At 42.0% G+C, this 17,757-nt stretch overlaps 3 protein-coding genes across 3 annotated transcripts; all 3 read right to left on the bottom strand.

Annotated features, from left to right (window-relative positions):
- Positions 1-423: 423 nt before the first annotated feature.
- Positions 424-1,248, bottom strand: JH06_1717 (queuine tRNA-ribosyltransferase subunit; the record flags this gene model as incomplete). The annotated part of the gene is made up of 4 exons (XM_014672343.1): positions 424-466; positions 497-1,026; positions 1,056-1,164; positions 1,196-1,248. 4 exons carry the CDS (start codon positions 1,246-1,248, stop codon positions 424-426), a joined length of 735 nt encoding a protein of 244 aa, XP_014527829.1.
- Positions 1,249-1,447: 199 nt separating this feature from the next.
- On the bottom strand, positions 1,448-3,722 carry JH06_1716 (hypothetical protein; the record flags this gene model as incomplete). Its single annotated transcript, XM_014672342.1, has 10 exons — positions 1,448-1,582; positions 1,611-1,907; positions 1,938-2,068; positions 2,097-2,328; positions 2,358-2,456; positions 2,535-2,891; positions 2,928-3,173; positions 3,202-3,340; positions 3,379-3,491; positions 3,534-3,722. 10 exons carry the CDS (start codon positions 3,720-3,722, stop codon positions 1,448-1,450), a joined length of 1,938 nt encoding a protein of 645 aa, XP_014527828.1.
- A 35-nt stretch (positions 3,723-3,757) lies between these two features.
- Positions 3,758-17,718, bottom strand: JH06_1715 (cytoplasmic dynein 1 heavy chain 1; the record flags this gene model as incomplete). The annotated part of the gene is made up of 7 exons (XM_014672341.1): positions 3,758-4,284; positions 4,316-15,820; positions 15,851-17,172; positions 17,204-17,372; positions 17,407-17,550; positions 17,581-17,645; positions 17,687-17,718. The coding sequence occupies 7 exons, from the start codon at positions 17,716-17,718 to the stop codon at positions 3,758-3,760; spliced, it is 13,764 nt and encodes a 4,587-aa protein (XP_014527827.1).
- Between the last annotated feature and the right edge of the window lie 39 nt (positions 17,719-17,757).

Raw genomic sequence — 17,757 nt, 5'->3', positions numbered from 1 at the left:
GAAGCGATGTTGTTAGAGCTGGCGAATCAGGAGAATGAGTTGGGGATTTAGATGTGGTGTGTTTGTTGTTAATGAATAAGATGAATAGAAACAAACACATCAAAGAGACGATTCACTACAATTCTTCATGAAGTCTTCATAAAATTTATCAAACTCATTCGTTGCAATGCTCTGTCGTGCATTGGACATAAATTGTATGAAATGATGAATATTGTGTTGAGTTCTTAACATTATTCTTCTTTCATTCACTTACAATAAGATCACTCCCAACAATTCATGACAATTGAATAAATGATGCAAATAACCCTTTGTAAAGTGCTTACAAGCGTAGCAATCACAGTTTTCCATCAGTGGAGACTTGTCATTCTCATAGATCGTATCCATCAGATTCAACTTTGATTTCTCTATAATTAACACTCTTATTCATTTGATACGATTAATATACACAGAACCTCCATTCCAGTAACTACATGTCACTATCTCTTCACTCACTTACCAAGAGAGATATGCTTTTTCTGCAAGATCTATAGGATACGAGCAAACAGTTAGATCGATTCCCTGACGCATGGATTCCAATACTTCGAATGGAGTATTGGGACCCGTGACAAAACGAACCAAGTTTTCTGGAATTGAAGAGATAACATACTGTAGAAGAGAACTGCGCTGCTGGCTATTCTCACCAAGATACAAACCAGCTATGTTGATACCAAGAATCGAATTCGCATTCTGCTTCACGATCTCTAGTTGTTCGTCTAAAAGCTGGGTATTGTCAGTGACTTGAATATTGGCAATGATTCCTCCTTGACTCTCATCTGCCTTTTGAACGTGTCTTTGAAGCCAGTCCTTGTTTCGAAACACACTCTGCTTTCCACGTCTCTTTCCAACACTTAGTTGGACCTCATCATTGAAGGAGACGAAGGAATCACATCTAAGATAATTCATCATATCCAAATAGTCATCAATAGTAACGTCACGGTTTCCCTCAGTTGTACTCACTCCGACTGTCTCATCAGTCGCTCTAGGAGTCTATATTAGGAAACGATAATAGGTTATACAGGGAAAGATTCCACATTCCGTAGTTGGATATGGACATAATACTCCTTCAGAGCTGTAAAGTCCTTAATACCTTTTCCTGAATCCTTGATGATCTTTGAAAAGTGGTTTCTATTGATTAGAATTAAAGTAAGATGCCAACAAGTCACCAATGGCAATCGAAAATAGAGGCTTTTCTGGAAGCTTTTGAAGCATATCTTGGATATCAAGTCACAGTTCTCAAGGCATACCAAGTGTCAGATAGGGTTGAAAGCAAGTTCTTGTTTGAAGCAGAATCGAAGGTGTTTGGACCGAGTTGAATGACAAACATCGGGCCTTTCCACAACTAGAAACGATTGTAGCTTTTGGTGGAATCGGCATAAGAGGATTGTACCAACAAACAAACAAACAAACCTCATTGTTTCATAACCTTCATTGTCGGCAAAAGTGTAGTGGATAACTCGATAGACACTTCCAACTGAGATTCTTTTGAAGGATCTTTTATCGCAGTTTCAAGTTGCTTTGAAGCTAGAATATTCATCAACGTTGCCTAGTTCTCAGGCTCCTCACTATCTTACTCTTTGATATCTTCTGCAGTTCTCACTATTGAAAGTGGAGCATACCACAGAAGCATCTTTCCTTAGTGATTCAATCAGTTCTTGACAGCGTTTCATGTACATTACACTTCCAGTTATGAGCTTTTCGGCGGAGTACTCCTCGTTATTGAAGATAAGGATAAAATCATCATACTGCGGTCTTGGCATTAGACCAGATTGAATCACAGTATTGATCCGCTGCGAAAAGAGGATATCCATGGATCCAAACGTTGGATTTCCTTGTTTCAGTAACTTTACCTTCATACAAGCCATGATCATCTAATTATCACATCCTCCCAAAAAACAAACAAATAGAAGACCTCGACCATAATACAAGAAAAAGTCCCAGTAACCCGTGATTAGAGGTGTGACAGCTAATTGGCGAGTTTTTGGTGCTTTCTTCGATTTACCCTTTGTTTTCGTCTTGTCAGAAACAGGCACTATTCTTCACACAATTCTTTTTCTTACAAGTAATATATTTGGTTTCCCATTCCTTGCACTGTTGAATCATGTTATCCAAGAACCACAATGTCATTGCCAACTCTGTTTTCGAGACAATTCCAAGTAGAATCTCATAATGAACACTCAATACTCCCAAATAAAATGCAACTAAATAGGGGAAGTACGTTAGCTTGTGTATTTCATCTTGACTGAAATCATCACCATTATCCTTTTTCTTTGTCTTCGTAATTTCAAGTAACTAGATGAAATTCATTTCATAAGGCTTACAGTAGAAGATAAATCAATCCATGATTTGATGAGAAATGAGATTTTGCGATGAATTCCACATGAGGTGAAAAGAAGGCTCTGAATCAGAGAAGTTACATTCTAGTTGTCATATTCATATCGATTTCATGCAGAAGATAATGCGTCGAGTAATGGTCCGAAAGCTTTGGATCGAAGAACAGTAAGATCGATGTGTTCACTTCGACTCAAGAGATCGAGTTGATCCTTCTGGACTGGATAAGTAGCAATGAAACAGAGATAAAGAAATGAGCGAAAATATGGAATCAACGAATATAGGGATAATACTGGCAATTCTCGGATAAGGAGCAGTAAGTCACAACGAGATGTGAGCAATTTCGAGTAGTCTGTTATCAGTACAACTTCCTCCTTCAAATCATCAAGAATCTGGAAATCATCACAAGAATCAAACTCAACTTTATGGAGTGGAACGAGTGGAGGATTACGAGATGGAGCATTTGTAGGAGAGAATTTCGTGTAACGTTCGTCAATAAAGTCACAACTTGTAATGGAGACATCCTTCTCATAATGGGTCCTCTATAGATGACTGAATACTTGAATATTAACAAGATTAGTCAAAGTAGTGGAGAATTGCATTAGCTGAGCTTGAACATGCGAGAGCGACTCCTTGGTTCCTGAGATAATATTGTCAAATAAGACGGTGAGTCGACGGACAAACAGGAAATGAAGTTTTAATTGTTCAATGGAAGTATTCTTTGTTGCAAGAAAGGAATCAACTGGATCAAATTGTATTGTTTCTGATTCTTCCGTAATCCCAAACGAGAGATCCATCTCATCCGCCTACATCGCAAAGATCCATCATTTCTACTTCATGAACTCCTGAGCAGTACATTGATCTTTTGATAATAAAAATCAACTTGACATATGACTGAAGAATGGAATATAACACACAAAGCCGCTTATCTTCCTCTGTAGGACATGCTGGATTGATTTCGGATATTTTCTGTCTGAGATAATTCCTTACTTCGTCGTGCATGTAAAGAACCTGGAGAAAGCAATGGTTGAAACACTCTCCTTTTGACCAAGCGTAAAAGAAAGAAAACAATGCTTCTGCAACTCGTAGGAGATCAGAATCCGATAAATAGCAATTAATAAGATCTACTCATGATTACTCTATAGATACTCCAAACTGTGTGATACTTGATAGGTTACCGATTTAATACTCATAGCATCGATACCAGTATCAATTTTCGGATCCGTAATATCAATAGAACGCATCGACGCCTCATAGTTGAAATCAGGAGCAGCGATGAAAATTCCTTCTTCCAATTCGCTTGCAGCTTCCTTCACCAACGCTGTAATATCAACCCAATCCTGTTCTTGCTCCATTCCAAGAATAATATGTTCAAACAAACATTCATCCATTATGCTTGTCTCCAAGCAATCAAAGCCACCGCTCTTTCACTCCACATCTCTTTGGGAAGAGTCTCAGTAAATCGCATCTCTACCACACATAAAAGATCTGAACGCGTATCATTCAAGTACATCGGTACGCTCATCTCACTATCTGTATGCTCTAGACAAGACCACTCAAATACAACTTCATCTAATGGGAAGCGAATCTCTTCTGATGGCTGCAGTACGTTATTGCTCCATTCAGCACCTTCCAACATCAATCCATGAATCAGGAAACAGTTCTGCTTCTCTGCCAACAAGGCTTCTCTTCCTTCATACTGTTCCGTTGTCAACGGACGAAGTGTTAAACGCACCTTATCTAATGGCCATGTATTCTGCTGTGCTACTAATTGACGCATAGCTGTCACACACGCTTCAGGCTGCATAAGTCCTCCTAGCCAGATTCCTTCAACTCGAATCTGTTGTAATGAGAGAGTTGATAGTGAAGCAAAGTGTTGACAACGAGTAATGAAATCCTGGACCCACAAAGAACAAACTACACATCAATCCAATATTCCCAACCCTACTTTGTGAAGGAGGAGTGACATAGTAACCTGACCAGACCTCTGGAATCTGATCTTCACTCAGTTCTCGCATCAATCGACGAATCTGATGAGTACTCTTCATATTGCCTGTACACACACCCAGAACACCTTTCAAATCATCAACCACACGACGTTGAAGTTGACAAAGGAGTTGGATTTCTCGATTCAGATATCGATTCAGAGGATTCTTCAACTGTTCCTCAGTAAGGGAGAACGGATGGATGTCCACAAGCAACATCTGCAACCAGTTCTCTGCTGAAGTAGCCAGAGTTGTCATCCAATAGGGTGCGGTTGTAACTTCAGAAGGAACTGCATCGACATGAAGCTCCTTCTCCACATCCACACTGTCTTGAAGCAGGAGGAGACTACGTAAGATATAGCTCCCTTGAGTTGATAACAATCGACCTTCAGCTGTAGCAGGTAATCCTAACCAGAGTGGTGAATTATAGACAGGAAGAGAGTTTACCCATGTCTCAAAATCCTGCTTCGTGGTACCTTCAGGAGCATAGAGTAATACTTCACGTACTCCGTCAGCATTCACATTCTCAACCAACGGGAATCGACCATCGAACACATTACGCACGAAGAAACGACGAACAAGTGATTGAAGAAGCTTGTCATCAAATGGACTATCAATACGACCTCCGTACAGAGACTGACCAAGTAAAGATTGAATCGCTTCCCAATTCAAAGCTGCTGGATCCATATGAGAGAGTCCTCGACTAGCTGTAGCAATCCAACGATCCAGTACCATCAATGAACACTTCAGATCCGTCTCACTGAACTCATATCCCTTCGTCCAACCAACAGGCACATATCGAAGACGTTCCTCCACCACAGCATGAAGCCAGAGGAGAAGGAAGTAGACACGACAACGTTCTACTGGTTTTGCATTCATTACCTCTTCAGGTACACTATTCAGAGAGTGCTTTAACGAAGCACGAATACCCGTAGGTGTCTCAAAGACAAGGGTGTAACACAATCGTAAGAGGGAAGGTGGAAGTTTGGGATTAATCTCACTGGTCATTAGTAGTCTGAATGAAGCATGAGGACGTAGCGAAAAGAGCATCTTCTCCAGAGTAGAAAGCCATTCAGGACAAAGATGAACATTGCGAAGAAGCACAGCAGATCCTCGAGCAGCTGCAGCCATAATAAGGCGTTCTGCTTCCACAAAGGATTCAGTGTTACCCATAGCAACTGTTTCTAATGGAGACTGTAATTCCACGTATAACTGCTCAACTCGTTTGCTAGCATCATAACCTGGCATGCTACACAACAGAACAGGTTGATCACATCGAACTTCATCCAATAGAAGTTCCTTCATATTATAGACTTCACCTGCAAAGAAGTCTGGATCACAGAGTGTCGTGACAACCATTTCGGATGCTGAGACAAGCAATTCAGGACGCAACTCCTTAACTAAGAGTAACCATCGCCACAAGGAACGTCGCTGAGACCAGCCAACCTCACCAATATCGTTGACAACAGAGAGTAATTGTTCAAGAGGAGCTGTCAAGAAGTCGTTACACCAGAATGCCGCATTCTGAAGAAGATGCTTCTTGAGAGCTGTTGTGTGTTCTAGAGACAAATGCATTTCTACTTGAGCTTCTTGCTCCTCACTTAATGCATCTCCAAACACAGCTGTTACAAACTTCTCAGCAGAAGGGTCAATTCTCACAAGTGTACCTCGGAGTAAGAGCTGGAATTCAGCTGGATCAGGCTCATTTGGAGTTCCACGCACATACAATTGGCACATTCGCAGAGCAAGAATTCGAGAATCAAGATGAGTCAAACCACGACTCACTCGAGAATATACCATTCGGTACAGAGCCATAAGAAGAGCTGTCATTCGTTGACGAGGAGTAAGAAGGGCATCAAGAACAATTTTCAGTACGTCATATAAGATATCCAAAAAGAATTGTAAATTGTAACGATATAAGAAGGATACACGATGTAATGAATCCATAACAAAATACAGTTGAGCACATGCTTCACTAAGAGGTTGATAGATTCGAGATGATTCTTCGATTGACAAAACCACTTCATCACTCTGTTTAATTTCTTCACTAATAGTTCGGGCTTCTCTCTTTAATTGTTCTAGATTGTTCATCACAGAATCATCATCCAAAATATTCCCTTGAAGACTGTTCAATGACACTAGCAGTTGTTCCTCCAGATCCCGAAGTCTCGCCTGGAACTCACCTTGAAGTTGAAGCAAATCATTTCGCTTCTGATACAGAGCAGGTGCTTCCTTTTCAAGAATGATACTCAGACACTGATCCTGTAATGATGAGGGAGTCATTGTGAAGTTCACAAATGTCACACGAGAACAGAGATCTGGTGAGAATTGATGGACTGAATCACGAGTACTCAAGAACAATTTGAAAGCAGGCGAAAAGTCTACTTCCTGATCTCCAATACGAATCAACGTTCTTCCTCCTTCTTTATGGAATTCCTTATTTAGGAGTGGATTCAGTACTGGATCTGCATTCTCCACATCTTGTACTAAGAGAATACTGCCAAAACGCAAAGCACTCTCAAGTTGCTTCATGAACGATTTGTCAAGGAATGACGTTTTAATTACACGATTTGATGAATACATTGTTGTCAGATAATGAAGTCCTTGACCACTTGGATCGACAAGCAATGGATACCTATTAAATCGATTCAGTATGATTGCATTTTGAGTACATAGTTCGTCAGAAGGCAATCCATTACTTTGCCAAATTAACCGATCTTTTGAGGTTGACAAATACGATATAACATCAAAATGATTATTGAATGGAATCTCAAGCTCTGCTAACAAATGCTTCCATTCAGAAACAAGAAGAATACGATGATGTTGATCAAAGAAACCTCCATATGTTACAAATGAAGCTCCGAAAATACAGTCACCAATCATAGATGCTAACTGCTTACTGAACTCTTCTAATGATTCTTTCCATCGACTTTGCTCTGATTCCAGGGATTCAAGAAGATTCCAACTTCGAACACTCTTCTGAGTAACAACCTGAATATCTTCAGATATACGCTGACACTTCTGAGTCAATAAGCCATATTCAGACGAGTATCCCTCAATTTCTTCATTCAACCGATTGACAGCTGCCACACACTCTTCATGCTGAGCTCTTAACTCTTCGCTCTTCTTCGTTAAGAAGGCCATTTCATCATTCAAAGGCTTTACACGTTGAATAATCGAAGCATAAGCCAGTTGAGACTTCACCCACATATACAGTGGACCACATGCTCGAGAACTTCGATACGCTGCTTCATAAGTAAAATCCCTTGTACTCATAATAGTACTCACTTCCTCAGCAATCTTATGTGTAATTTGCGAGGTATTGAAGTTCACAATACTACTGATGAAATCTTCTTTGCGAATCGCCTTAATGCTGTCTTTCCATGTGCTACACTCTTCGCCCAGCAAGCAACAAACAGCCTGAATTGTTAGCTGAACATTAATGGGAGGCTTCACCATTGCACGCATTTCATTCAATTGGGCCTTGTTGATTTGCTTGACACTATTCTTAGCTTCACGCAGTAATGGTTCCACTTCACCAATTGCCTTATTCACACGACCTCGCTTCTCAGCTATCTCACTGTATTTCGTCTTCAATTCCTCGGCCAACTGAAGAGAAATCTCTTGACTCTTCGTTGCCTGCTCTTTCTTCTCCACAATCTGTTTCAACTTCTCCTGTGCTGCCACATTAGCCCTATCTAACTCCACCTTCTTCTGGGCAATCTGTTCTCGTAGAATACGGACTTGTTCTTCGGTCTCATGCAACTTCTCCAAGCCAACATGCAAATGATGTCGCTGATCCTCCAATTCTTCTCGTTTCTGTTGGAATAATGTCACATACTGATTGATAAAGTCGATATAATCACGAGGTGAACAGTAACATCGATTCTCTCCTGTCTTCTCTGCATCAAACTGCGTTACTCCCTGATGAATGAAGAGAATGGCTGCTGTAACACTATCACGCATACCAACATGTTGACTTGCTGGTAATTCCTTCAAACCCCATGCCTGTGCAATCAGAGACTGGGCCTGAGGAGACAATGAACAAGGCACATCCAAATCCAGAGACCGTGTGAAAAATTGGGAGACTTGAAGCAGAGCATCTCGACCCCAACTACCGAACCAATCCACTACACATCGATTGAACAAAGCAGGAGATGTAGCTGCACGATCTCGGAATTCGCCATTGGCAGGATTCATTGTGAAGACAACGTGAAGATTACGCTGGACACGAATCGTAAACCATTTAAACAATTCTTCACTTGAATCCAATACTACTCCTTCTTGTAAGGCAACCTCTCGACAAGCAGTGATGAGAGACAACATCTCATCACCCTCATACAAACCAGGAACCTCTCCATTCGCTAATAATGCATTCATTCGCTCCAAGAATCCAGTTGATAAGATATTTGATTCATCAAAAATAAAACATACAGGCTGACCATTCACACCAGCCATGCGCATCACCTGACGGAGATCCTCATCGAAGTTATCCAACGAGTAGCGACGACTCACTTTGATCTGGAATACTTGCATCTCATTCATCCAAGCTACAAACCGAGTCAATACTGTCTTGCCAGCTCCACTCTCTCCCACCAATAAGAGATGACCAAGATATTGGCGAAGAACTCGATCAATCCGCAGAACATGCTCCAATACATCATCAAAGAGGACAAGAGGGACATTCAGTTCTTCTTCATTGAATACACGAAGACGGGACTCCAAATACTTACGCAGGGAATCACGATCCACAGACTGATAACAACCATCCACCCAACGTGAGAAGAGAATTGGTCGTTGCAAGACTGTGAGATCTGATATGGAGAACGTGGATGTGAACACACGATCCAGAGTCTGTTGGCACCAGGTCTTCTCCTCATTTGTTACTAATCGATCGCAGAACAAGCGCAATCCTTCATGAGCCACCAAACGGATGAAATCGTTAGGATGAACATCCTTGAAGTCAGTAAAGGCTGAATGCAGTGCTCGCATCCATCGTGACAGCTCACGAGGTGAATAGACATACTGAGGCTGTTGTTCAAGGAGGAAGTGCTGTTTATTCTCTTCATAGAAACCAACCATAGCTTGTGTGAGAGGACCACTCATACCCGCAACAGAAGGCTTACTCTGGAGTAAGGCACGATTGAAGGTAGAATAGATTTGTAAGAGAGATTGCTTCTCTGGATAATCGACAAAGAGAACAGGAGCATGAGAGAGGAAACGAGTGGAGAGAGGAATACGCCCTGGGTCAGTAGGAGGATTACAAGCAGCCACAAATTGGATATTCTGAACTTCAACCCACACACGTTCCCGTGGACTCCAGAAACCTCGTTGTTCAACAATCTGACGTAAGAAACTTATCACATGCTGGGTTCCATACTGATCTTCCTCAGGAAGATTCACCTCATCACAGAACACAATCAACCACTTATCAGGATTGGCAGGATGGAGAACCAGACCATTTGGAGTCTTTTGATAACATCCATATTGATCGAAAATCTTGAGAACTAATGATGGCTGCGTACTACTACTGAAGTTCACAGACACCACATCGAAGCCAGGCATCGTCTTCAGAGAGTCTGAAAGCGTCATTGTCTTTCCAGAACCAGGTGGACCACATAGAATGACAGGTCGACGTGTATTGAGATAGGCTCTCATGATATGCTGATTGCGAATAGTATCCACCGTAGGAATCACTACTGAAGTATCCAAAACAGTCTTCATATCTATCTCGACCTTGGGTACACATTTCTGCCATTCATACCACTGACCATCTCGAATATCCACATAAAAGTTTGTAAGAGGAGCATTCTGAGCGGGCAGGCCAATCATCGAGGAAGCACGAATCATATCACACAATTCCAGCATATCTTTTCCCAATAACGACCCACCGAAACCCCACAAAGCAGCTTCTAACATCGAGTTAATCACGAAGGAACTGAAGTGATCTCCAGTCATCGGAGCCTCGAGATGTTCCATGTTGTAATCCAATACATCCAGAACCATTTGCTGTAACAGACTTGAGAAGCTTCCAATCAACTGAGGAACTGTTGTCTCCATGATATGATCATGTGAAAGAGACCAAACCACACATTGTTCCAACAGACCATGCTCTTCAGCAAATGGAGCCACAAGATCAGCAATAGCATTCTGCAACTCCAGAAGATGTGTTGTATTGATTTCATGAGAGATTGGCTCTGTGCGCAACTGCATGAGAGTATGAGCAAACATATCTGCAGGAGTAACCGTATCTTGACTGAACCATACAGTACCACAACGACTGACAGAAGCAGGTGTGGCATATCGAAGGTTCTCAACCTCAAATAGAATACGAACATTTGTAGGCAACAAAAGACGGTCACCTGTTGGTAGTGTCAACAATTTGTTGTCATCCAATACTGAGTTCAGATTCTCTGCCCATTCTGGATCTACATCCCCATCAAACACAATCCAATGTCTTCGAGAACTCTCACCACGGACATCATTATAAATCTGACGAATAATGCGAGTGAAAATTCCATCTGTCCACTCAGTAGTCGTATTGTCAAGAGAACCAAAGAGCTGTTCCTTCGTAATAGCTTTCGGATCAATTGTGTAAATACTTCCTTGCTGGCCATCCAATCGCTCCATAGCTTCCAACAGACAACGAAGAATTGATGACTTGCCACTGCCTGAAGGACCTACTAACATCACACCATGACGAATCTCTTGAACTTGATACAACTGAAGAGCTTTTTCAATGAAGCTGTCTGTAGGACGTAGATTATGAGCTTGGCATACTTCCTTTAGCATTGCTCGAAGCTGTAATGCTTCAATCTGCTTCACAGAAGCACCTGTGAAGACACTACTAAGTAGAGACTGGAGTAGAGGAAGATCCTCGGCAACCAACTTAGGAACCACAGTATCACATACACTTCGTAACAACACATCACGTTCGAATTCCGCCTCTTGGGAAGTAGAAAGAGATAACAACTCATTCTGTTGGTTCTTTTCATATTCACTGCGTTTTAAGTTTCCAGCACTCACTACAACACTCTTCAAGGCACGCAATCCAAAGTCATAGTGCGCCTGCGCCGACAACTGATCGTGACAGAGCGAGAATAGAAGAACAATTTTGCCAGCAAGTTCTTCTGAAGAGCAGAATCCTTGAGAGAACAGCATCACTTGAGCAATTGTCTCCCAATCCGGTTGGATCATAGCAATACTTCGGAATAGTTGCTTCAAGTTATCAGGAAGATTGCTACGACCCGCATAACCAAGATTCATGGTCACGAAGATACCAACATTGGGATGAAGAGCTACAGGCTGATCTAGCAGACGGATTTCTTTCTTCTGGTCACGTAGACCGGTCTGAATGGTCCAAATTTGTTGAGAAACAGCTGACAGAATGCGCTCTTCCAGTCGATTGAACTCATCAAAACATCCCCAGGCACCAACTTGGCACAAACCACGGAAGATACGACCCATTGCTTGGAAATCAAATGCTTCATCACAATTGAAGACAAGGCAGAAACGACCGAGAAGCGACGCCAACATCTTCACCGACTCTGTCTTGCCTGTTCCCGCAGGACCAAATGGATTTCCTCCCAGACCCATAGTTAAGGCTTGTGTAAGAGTTAAGAAACATCGATCTGTGAGAGGAGTCTGTACGAGTCGCTCACAAACACCCAAATACTCGTAGCCATAATAAAACGAAGCATCAGCAATACAAATTGTAAGCTTCTTGAGCAATTCTGGTTCTTCATCATTGTAATATGCACGCAGTCTTCCTTGCCACTTAAAGTCTGATGGATTGTGAACATCATTCTGGAGAAGAGTCTCAGTGGTTCCTTTCTCATACACATATTCAGTGATCAACTGTTCATACTTCTTACGCACATCAGTTGGAAGTGGATGAGCTACCAACCCTGCTAGAATCTGAAGCACCTCATCCAGGCTCTTGATCACATCGGCAAGCAATTGGGAACAATGAGATGACTGAAGACTCGTCTCCACACGCTTACACCAAACCACTTGGGTTGAAAGAATGATAATCTGAGAAGGATATGACTTTATCCATTCCACAAATTCAGGAGACTGGATATTAAGAGAGAGATTGGCTGTAACAGCCTGTTGGAGCAGTAATGCCAGAGTCTCCTGCATAACGGTTTCCACACACGAGAGCCATGATACCACAGAAGAATCCTCCGTGATTTCCACAGGTTTCACCAATGGAACCACTTCACCTTCTTTGCTTACCATTGCAGTCAATCGACATCCATGATCACTGATTGGTTCTGATTCCAAGGCATTGATTCCAGCAAACATCTTATTGAGATGACGCTGGACCTTCACAGGATCTTTGCTGTTTCCAAGAATCTCAAGCAAGTCTTCATCTCCAACGAAATAGAAACGAGAGAAGAGTTGACGTTGCTTCTCCAGGAATTCACCGAGAGCCTTCTGGATCTTGTTTAGCTGCTGGGAGAGTCTTTCGAGGGTACGCTGAATGTTTGGCAGATTATACACGTCAAGGACTCGAGGCTGAGCTGCAACTCTTCTCATCAGACCAATGAAATCTGTATCAATTGTCTTGAACCGATTGTAATCTTGTGGTAACTGTTGGATGATGTCAGCACCTCCTAAGAAAATACCTTCCAAATACACCCATCGTCGTTGGACATCAATCCACGTATCAAACAGTACACGCATGTGAGTGATCTTTGTTTCCCATGACAAAGCCTCCTCAGCGAAAACCTTGAAATAAGGCGATTGCTTCATCGAAGTGAGAGCAGAGATGTGTTCATCCAGCTTCCCAAAGAGAGTTTCCCAGCCACGAATAAGCTTACAGCGCTGTTGATATGTGACAAGTTCCAGCTGATAACTGCCCCAGAACTCGCGGAGCTGTTTTAGGAACTCTTCAAGAGCCAATTCTCCTTGCGACACATTCAATACTTCACGAATCTTCACCTCTTGTGTCTTAAACGCAGGAGTCCAGAAATCCTTGATACGAAGGAACTCGAATGGTGTTGTCACTCCCAAAATCGAAAGTAGAGTAACCCAATGACGTTCCTTCAGAGTTGAGTCCTTGAGCTCCTGTAACAGACGGAAATCCTTTCGGTGGGACCGCAGTGTTGCCTGGAGTTGCGTGAAACATCCGTATTGCCTCACACGGGAGTTAACGCTTTCAAGATCCTTCTCAATGACACCCAACTCCTGATTCATCTTCTTTGGATCAACTGCAGACCACAAGGTTTCACCCACGACATCCATCCGCTTCCAGAACTCGTCTACTGCTGTCCAAGCCTCTTTCAGTCCCAAAAGCTCCGTCTGCAGCAACTCGAGTGGATTCTGGAGACGGACATCCAATCCCAGAGCATCACGTCCCTTGTTCACCTTCTCCCACTTGCCTACCAGTGACTCCATCTTGCTCTGGAATTCATCAAGCAGACTCAATGCATCCTTTACGGACAGGCTGCCGTCAAGAGGCTTTTTCTGCTCCCACAGATGCGTGAGATCTGCAATTGAATGGGAGATCTTCGCATCTTCGGCCAGAATGTTCTTCTTCAACTGCTCTTGAGAGGCCTTGATACTATCTTGACGACGCGAGAGGATCTGCTTCACACTCTCCCAATCATTCTCAATCTGATCCACAAACACCCATCCAGCAGGATAGACGTATTCCTGTTTCGTTAATAGATCTTGGGATGCAATCAGAGAATCACGCTGTTGTTTCCAGAGAGGCAGACTATGAGCGACATCACGAGAGACCAGTATCAAGTTAATCGCCTCATGAGTTGAAGTGTTCACAGAGAATTTCTCAAGAAGATCTCGTGCTTCATGAAGTTGTTGAATGAAAGCAGTGGATTGTTCTTGAACAAGAGAGGCAAAAGCACCAAGGAGTTCCTTATGAAGAGCATCATAACGAGAGAGCAGCGAAGATTGCATCTCCTCAAGACTCACACGCACACAACCAATTAATCGATCCGTACTCTCATTCTCGAGATCAGCCTTAGAATTCATAAGCGATACTAAGAGAGTCTGCCACAACTGAACATTGTTCCCAAGCTTCTCCGTAATATCATGTGTATTCAAACGCCATATGGCTTGGTTGCTAGTCCAAGCATTCACACACTTGCGGAGACTTCCAGTGAGTTGCTCGATAACACTGAATCCTTCCATCAACAACTCTCGTTGAACTTGAGCAGTAAGTGTTGAATATGTTCGATCCTCTGTAGAGTTAGTGATCGATACAAATAAGTCACTGAGATGCTTGGGACGAGAAAGAGTTGTAACAGTACTGATCACAAAGAGAAGGGAATCGATCCATTTCTTCTTGGTATCTGCAGTAGGTGGAGACAATACAAGTGAATGATTAATCACTTTCATATGATGTTCACATGTAACACTCATCACACCATCATAAACACTTATCTCAGAAACAGATTCTCGCTCTTCTGCAATCAAATCCTCTTCACGGATAGCATCACAAGTCTCCTCTCGTTGACGTCGCTTGAAAGCAATGAGCCAAGTCTTCAATGCTCCATTCATACGTTCTGCTAAGATGGATTCAATCTCTTCATCCACAGAACTGATAAAAAAGTCCATATTACTGCACTTCAAGTTTGTCAATTCATCCAGCACTCCCTGCAACTGTGTCATAATCTGAACAAACGTAACATTATCATAAGGACAACGCTGAAGATCCAGCTTATAGGAATTCAACAAATCAACTTGCTTAGCTATCTCATGAACACGATCTTGCATTGTAAACACAGCATTGGTAAACGAAGAGGTGAAATCCTTCAGTTTTTGACTTTGCCACGTCATATGATCTCGAATTGCTTGTCCAATCAAATTCCGTACAGCTTGATGAGATTCAGTAGCCAACTCCAAGACCTGTTTATCTGTTTGCTGAACCAATCGTAAATAAGATCTTAATGAACTCCGAATACTCACAGCCCTTGAATAATATGTCTTCACAATATCACTGGCAACACGAATTGTCACTGGAGGACGGAACCCCAACCAATTCAATGTACGAACATTCTTGAAGAGACTCATATACTCCTCATCATAGTTTAGACTTAATGTATAGCCTGTAGCTGGATTATTCGTGATTGTGAAGATTGGTAACGAGAAGGGCTCTCGAGCAATTGTGTTCTTGATACTTTCAATCCAACGGTCTACTTGAGAGGAGGCATCCAATCGACTCTTCAGTAAATCACTCAATTGACGCAAACGTCGTCCTTCTTGGTTCTTTTCCCAATCAGGTCCCAGTAGGATCTCCACTCGTTCAAGATGCTTATCCACTTGATGCTCGATTTGACGAGACCAGATAACAGCACCTGCAACCTTGGGAATATCATACAATTGGGCAAGACGAGCAGCTTCACTATCAGGATAGGAGACACCAAGAAGCATATCATTCAATTGTTCCAGATCCTTGCGGACTTGATCCAATAAACCTGACTGATACTGCTGAATGGAAGCTAATTATCATTCGAAAGAAAGAAACAAACCTTGAATATGAGGTCGAAAGAACAGCTTGGTGAATCGACGGAAGATAGTAAACATTTGTTCAGTTGAAGATACTCCACTCAATTGTGTTCGAATAGTCTCAACAATGGACTGATCAACCTGGTCCACAACACGATTATACTCTTTGGTCAAATAGACCCATTCAGATGCAGCAGACTCACTCAAATCACTAATAACTACACGACGAAATGGCTCATAGGCACTTTGCACTAGATTAACCAGAGCCTTGTCTTCGACAGTCTTACACATCTGCTGAAGAATTACCAGAAAGCGTTCATGATTGCTTCGGAAGGCCTGAATCATTTCTAATCGTTCTTTTAGAGGAATAAGCAAGTCAATAAATCGGATCGAAATGGAGTTGACAGGCTTGTTTCCTGTTTTTGGTCCCATCTTACTATTAGAACGAAGAAAACTCCAGAATGGAATTGTCTGGTTATCCCACTGTTTCAACACACTCAAACACCCTCCAATTAATGTGGAGAAAACGTCATAATCCTCCTGCATTGCGTGGGATGCGTTGAGTATGGTAATACACTGCTTAAGGACATCCTTGTTGATGCTATTCACGAGATCTACAGTACGAGAAACAGGATATCCCTTCACATTCTTTACTCGCTTCAACTGAGTGAAAATCTTCTCAATCACAATCTCCATTTGAGAGAAATCATTACATGCCAAAAGACTGTTCATTGGAAGACCACTCAACCACTCCTCATTACTCACAGCCTCTTCCAATCGACTACGTAGACCAGTTGTGGCTTCAAATGTTCCTGCAGACACCACAAGGTTATTGTCTTTCAAGATAGAGAAGAGAAGCTGAACTTCATACGACTCCAGCTCATGGCTGATAGTTTCAAGAGAAGAACGTAGTACAGACCAGTAGTTGATCTCTTGAATCGTAGTTCCTTGATTCAACTCTCGTGTGTGACTGATAAGTTTGTGTATTTCATGGGCCCATTGCCCTTTGATCGATAGAAAGCCATTTAAGAGATCGGAAGAGGGTTTCTCTCCCCATCCTAGTTCTGTGGATGTCAATAAACGTCCAGCAGCTCGACATCGGTCTGCTGCCTCTGTCAGAAGAGGTGTATATACTAAGTGAACCTCAGGAATGTCAAGGTTCTGCTCATAGTGGACAAGAGCCATATCCAAATCAGCAACTCGCTTCAAAATTGATGATTCTGAGTTATCGTTTCGGTTATGAAGAGATCCAAGTAATGGATTTAATGTGGATTTCAAGTAAGAACGCATAATGATCACAGGATCGACCGACTGATTGTCATATTCTTGTGAATCTGCCTTTTCTCTAGATAGTCAATTCTAAAAATGACATATACTCGGTGTAATCGATAAGATCGTCATGGGTTAAGTTAACTACACATATTTGAGACCCCAAACGTTGATCAACCGATAGACAGCCTTTAGATTTATTGATAAACAAAGCACACTGAATAATTGGTCGAACCAAGTCAGAAGCAGGAAGAATCTGCAACAATGCGCAATTATCTATGCGGAATCATTTATAACAGTCATGTTCTACTTTGAGCATCAATAACAACCTGAATAGCGATAGCATGGACTTCTCCGTTAGCAAAGGCTAGGAGCAATTCAATAGTAGTTCCATCCTGAATAAAATCGTGAATCAGAGAGATATCGAGGGTTTCAAAAGATGCTAGACACGTTCCTAGGAATTACACTTATACGGTGAAAGTACTTTCAAAGTAGTTGGTAAGAGTCGATAAATGTTGATTCCAACTCATAATTCGACTCTTAAGAAAACTATTGAACAAACAAAACCCTCATAAACTGTCATAAGACACCCTGAAATCGACGTACGCAAATGGGCCGTCATGGTGAGGATCGACACCATCACAGCAGAAGTCGTGACTCA

The sequence above is a fragment of the Blastocystis sp. subtype 4 genome (assembly GCF_000743755.1).
Source record: "Blastocystis sp. subtype 4 strain WR1 chromosome Unknown seqid_0098, whole genome shotgun sequence".
Taxonomy (NCBI): Eukaryota; class Bigyra; order Opalinata; family Blastocystidae; genus Blastocystis; species Blastocystis sp. subtype 4.
This window is presented reverse-complemented; position numbering and strand designations above follow the sequence as displayed.